The sequence below is a fragment of the Lepidochelys kempii genome, chromosome 10 (genome assembly GCF_965140285.1).
Source record: "Lepidochelys kempii isolate rLepKem1 chromosome 10, rLepKem1.hap1, whole genome shotgun sequence".
NCBI lineage: Eukaryota > Metazoa > Chordata > Testudines > Cheloniidae > Lepidochelys > Lepidochelys kempii.
Genome location: NC_136389.1, coordinates 47,998,595 through 48,003,333, shown reverse-complemented (window position 1 = coordinate 48,003,333; position 4,739 = coordinate 47,998,595). Strand labels below are relative to the sequence as shown.

Here is a 4,739-nt window from a genome sequence, read left to right as displayed (position 1 = left end):
GTCCTAGAGCAGGGTTGGCTGTGTTGTCTCTACCACGGTAGAGACCTAGATAGAGCCCTTTACACTTGGGTTTGAGTAGAGGCTGCATGATCATTGTTGTACAGGCCTCACTCCACTGCAGGTAAGGGCACAGAAACTGGAAAGTTTTTTTTAAGACACTTTCTGCCTAGGCCTGGTGGCAAGAGAACAGGGCTAGCCTGCAGAACTAACTAGCCTGAGCCTAAAGAGTTCACCCCAGCCATGATTTCAGTCCATGGTGAGACCAGTTTGTCTAAAGTGCCCCGATCCTTCTCTCTAAGGTGAGTAGTTACCCTAGAGCAGCAGTTCTTAAACTGCAGGTTAGGATCCCAAAGTGGGTCACCACCCCATTTTAATGGGTTTGCCAAGGCTGTGTTAGACTGGCTCAAACTAAAGTTGCCAACTGAGCCCCAGTGCCCAGGGCCAAAGCACAAGGGCTTCAGCCCTGTTTGGCAGATCTCAGTCTTTTGCCCTAGGCAGTGGGGCTCAGGTTACAGCCCCTGCTCCCCAGGGTAAGCCCTGGGGGTTTTTACCCCTGGACCAGGGCAGTAGTTGGACAATGGGGATTACAGTGCAATGAAGTTTAAAAACCCTTGCCCTAGAGCATAACCTAAAGCCAGTCATGGAGTCAGTAGGAACTCCCTCATGGCATCTGTTTCACTTAGAGGGCACAGTGGCTGGGGGATGTGTGTTCTCTCTACTGCAAGAGCCCTGTAATGGTTACAGGTGCCAGATGGACAGTTCAGATGGAGGGAAATCCCCCTGCCATTTGCCTCTGGGAGCCTGAAGGCAGCAATCTCTGCTTTCTTCACCTTCACATGATCTCTCCCCATGCAGCCCCGTGGGTGTGTCCATAATGTGGTTGGTGCATCAACCACACCATTTCCTTCCCCACAGAAGGGAAGGCATCTCCCTTGCCCATTAATACGTCACAGACCAGAATCAAGTCATTGGGGTTTATTTACATTAGACAGAAGGTAAAAAGGCCTGTGACTGCTCAGGCACTGGAATGGCTGCATCTTCTGTATACGAGTATCCCCAGCGTAATAAAGGCCAGTGCAATGGCAGCTGCCACTGAGATCAGACCAGCTGTAGAAGAGAATCCTACAAGAGGAAGGACACATGGTTAAAACTGCAGCTAGTTGCTTCTCCAGCAACCTCTCCTCTCCAAAAATCTACCAGGGACTCGCTGGGTACATGAGTCAAGGCCACAGTTAATAAAATGGGGGATTTTTTCTTTGAGCTGTATTGTAGGGCTGTTTTTTGAAGTCTTTTATAGCCATACATATTGGAGTTTGTCTACTAGAAGTGGCTGGAGCAGGAGATCAGCACCTCTTTATAAATCCCACTGGATAATAGGTTGCAGGTCTCAGGTCACACAACTGGTGTCCCAGCAGGTAAGCCCAGGCTACAGTGGCCGACAGTCCTATGTTTGACTGGCTCTGGTTGGACCCTCTCAACAAGGAGCCCTTCTTGAGTCTTGTTGACTCATTATTAACACTCCCTCCTTGGACTAAGGGATTCTTACAACTGACTTTGTAAAACTCATTTCTTCCATCTTTTAGTGCATCTTTTCCCAGCAAACCCAATGTAGATTAGTAGTGACAATAGAGGCACCATGAGACTTGTTCATTAGAACTAGTTACCCTCTGATGCTGCCTTCTCTGCTTCCATTTGAGCAACTGAGAGATCCCTTGATCCTTGATCAGTATCCAAGATGATCATGGGTCCTACCACAACATCAGCCTCAGCTTCCCTCACCAAGGGCTCACCTGTATTGGGAGAGAAGCACTACTAGAAAACCAATCCATCCCATTTTGGGTGGAAGATCCCCCAGGAACAGTCTGCTGGAGTAAGCCAGACATCTTCCCAGGTGAAGTGGGCACAGAACCTACCATGCCTGGAGGCCACATCTCTCTGGAAGCGCCTCCCTGACCATCTGTCCAGAGGGCTGCCTCTCCCAGACTGTCCTCCAAGGAATGCGCAGTTCCCAGTCTCACAGCACCTGCAGATGTCTCGGATGCCTTCCACTGGAGACCAGCTGGAACAGAACAGGAACAGTCATCTACAGTGAAGAGTTCTGTTCTAGGCTGCCTGTCACTCCCCTGATGGGGTTCTAGGCTACTCACATGTTGCCTGCTTTGTTGAAGGAACAAGCCTTGTTCAAGGGATCTGGGGCTTGCTCAGCTGCAGTGACTTTCAGATGACAGGTGATGTAGATCTGGAAGGGAAGTGGGAAGAGGGGTTAGGACCATCCCAGGGGACCCTAACAGCTGCTTAGCCTGGGGAAATCGACTTGGAGCAGAAATGTGGGCTCTCACCAAGTTCCTGGCATCTCCTGCAAACCTGAACACATCCACCATGAACTGCAGCGTGTCCTGCCTGGGCCTGGGGGATATGAAGGCCGAGGTGGTGTCATCTGATCTCCCATCCACCAGGCACCTACACACAAGAATCAAGGGTCAGTAAGAGTCCCTGATCAGTCTTGTTTTAGTCTAGAAAGGGCTCCCAGCTCTTACCCATTGAAGTCAATGACAGCATAGCGGGGAGAGGAGTCCCTGTCTGGGCTCAGGGTGGCCACACAGCTGTCCACAAAGAGCCTCAGAGCCACATGGTTCCCAGTGCTGACATCAGCTTGGATATGCATGACCTCCCCCAGCTGGAATCCATTGGAGGGTCTCTCAGCACTCCAGTCATCTGCAAGGCAAGTTCACAGTGAGCAGGACAGACAGGCAGGCAGGGCTCCCCTGGAGGCTTCTCCCACCTACCATTCATCAGGTGCAGGGAGAAATCCAGCCTCTCCTCAGCAGACAGGGTGGAGCTGAAGGGAACCCATGTTGGCTTGATGGCTTTACTGCTCACATTGTCCTTCCTGGGAGGAGGAGCAAACCTCAGTCACTGAGCCAGATTCCAGAAGGGGAGGGAGGGGATCTGAGCATCTCAGACTCTCACCTGGGGTAGTGACATTCAATGGGAATCACAGCTGGATTGGTTCTCAGGATCACTGGGTTGCTGGCAGGGGTGGGGTTATAGTTCAGGTTTGTGCTGTAAACCAGGGAGTCTGGGGTCATCTGGGAAGCAGCAGACATGGAAGGGTTAACACTAGTACACAGAGCATTTGTAAAGTCATTCAGATGGGCCTAAGAACAAGCCTCAGCCAGATGGAAAACTTGAGCTCAAGTTTTCCAACCAGTGCCCAGTCAACTGGCAACTGCCTTTGGAAGGACTGGACACTAGAAGCAGGGGATTTCAGAGCTCAGTCTGCTAGAGCAGCCATCGGAAGATGAGCACCACAGTAGTGCCATTTTACACAACTCTGCTCACTGTTTTCCTCTGTGCAGGTTGTGAAGGAATCTCAGACAGTAAAACCCCCAGGGTTAATCTGTTAGCTGCCTTGAGGTGAATTTTGACCAGGGATTAAGGAAGCCAGTAGTCTGTCCCTTTCCCTCCTACAGACTATGCAGAGCTCAGGCTAACACCAATCAGTTTATTCAGTTGCAGGCTCCGGTCTGTGGAGTCTGCAGACAGACTTTGGACGGGGGGGTCTAGAAGTAAAGTCTGTCTGAGCCACAAGAGCACCCTCTTCAGGCTCCACTTGTGAGCCTGCTCCAGGAGCTGAGCAAGGCAGAATTCTTTGCCTGGCGCATGAGACTGGAAGCTAAGAAGAAGCACCCAGGAAAAACCAGGGAGCTTATCAATAACATGGACAAAATCCCACCCACTGTTCTCTCCTGCTGCCCCATTTTTACCCCATCAGACAAGGCAGGGGCAGTGATGCTAGGGATCAGTAGGGGCTCCTGACTTGCATAAATCCTTACCTGCAAGGTGCTGCCACATTCATGGAGCCCAGCTACAAAGATCACTGTGTTCTCTGCATCATTAAGGGACACGTACCGGCAGGCAGCTGGGCCAAGGCTCAGGTCAGCAGCTTTGATCAGTCTCCCCATCCCAAACAGATCCCTGTGCACAGTGATCACCATCTGAGCCTCCTCACACTGCACCATGACAGGCTGCAGCACGGACACAGCCCTGAGCTGGGAAGTATCAGCCCGAGCCCAGGGGTAGGGCTGGGCAAGAGAGAGAACATGGGCTTGTCGTTGAGGGGGCTCAGCCCTGGGGGTGGGTCTCCAGATGGCAGAGTCAATCCTAGAGAAATCCCAGGGATTGTAACAGGTCACCCCACTGACCACCCAGCACAGAAGAACAAAGCACAGGTTGTTTCTGTACCCCATCTTGCCTGCTTGCAGCAAATCCAGTATGGAGGGAAACTGCTGCTCTGGGGCTTTATACCGTGACTCAGAGCCAGGTGACAGCTGTCCCAGGTAATTAACACCCTCCCCTAATCTGCAGGTAACCGGGGCCCAATCATGCCCAGTGCCCACGCCCTGAACCAGGGAAATAGGAGGGCCAATGGGAATCAGCTCCACCTGTTGGTCAGTACATCAGCTGCAGTTTGGAAAATTCCTGCCCTGTTTCGTTCAATGGAAGGCTAAGGGTGGGCTCCACCACAAAGGGACCCAGGCCCCTCAATCCCCAATTTAGGCCTGTAAATCCTGGGTTTGGCTCCACTGTGATCCACAAATCACACAGCGGCAAAGAGTCCTGAGGCACCTTATAGACTAACAGAGGTATTGGAGCATAAGCTTCCGTGGGTGAATACCCTCTTCATCAGACCCACCCACTCCCCTCTGATACAAACCATATAGCGAACTCTGTAGGTG

General features: G+C 51.7%; 1 protein-coding gene across 1 annotated transcript; it reads right to left on the bottom strand.

Annotated features, from left to right (window-relative positions):
• Positions 1-976: 976 nt before the first annotated feature.
• LOC140917929 (zona pellucida sperm-binding protein 3) lies at positions 977-4,250 on the bottom strand. The gene is made up of 9 exons (XM_073361459.2): positions 3,837-4,250; positions 2,971-3,089; positions 2,787-2,890; positions 2,538-2,715; positions 2,340-2,460; positions 2,148-2,239; positions 1,914-2,059; positions 1,665-1,790; positions 977-1,122 (listed from the first exon to the last, which is right to left on the bottom strand). The coding sequence occupies exons 1-9, from the start codon at positions 4,248-4,250 to the stop codon at positions 1,016-1,018; spliced, it is 1,407 nt and encodes a 468-aa protein (XP_073217560.1). The 3' UTR covers positions 977-1,015.
• Between the last annotated feature and the right edge of the window lie 489 nt (positions 4,251-4,739).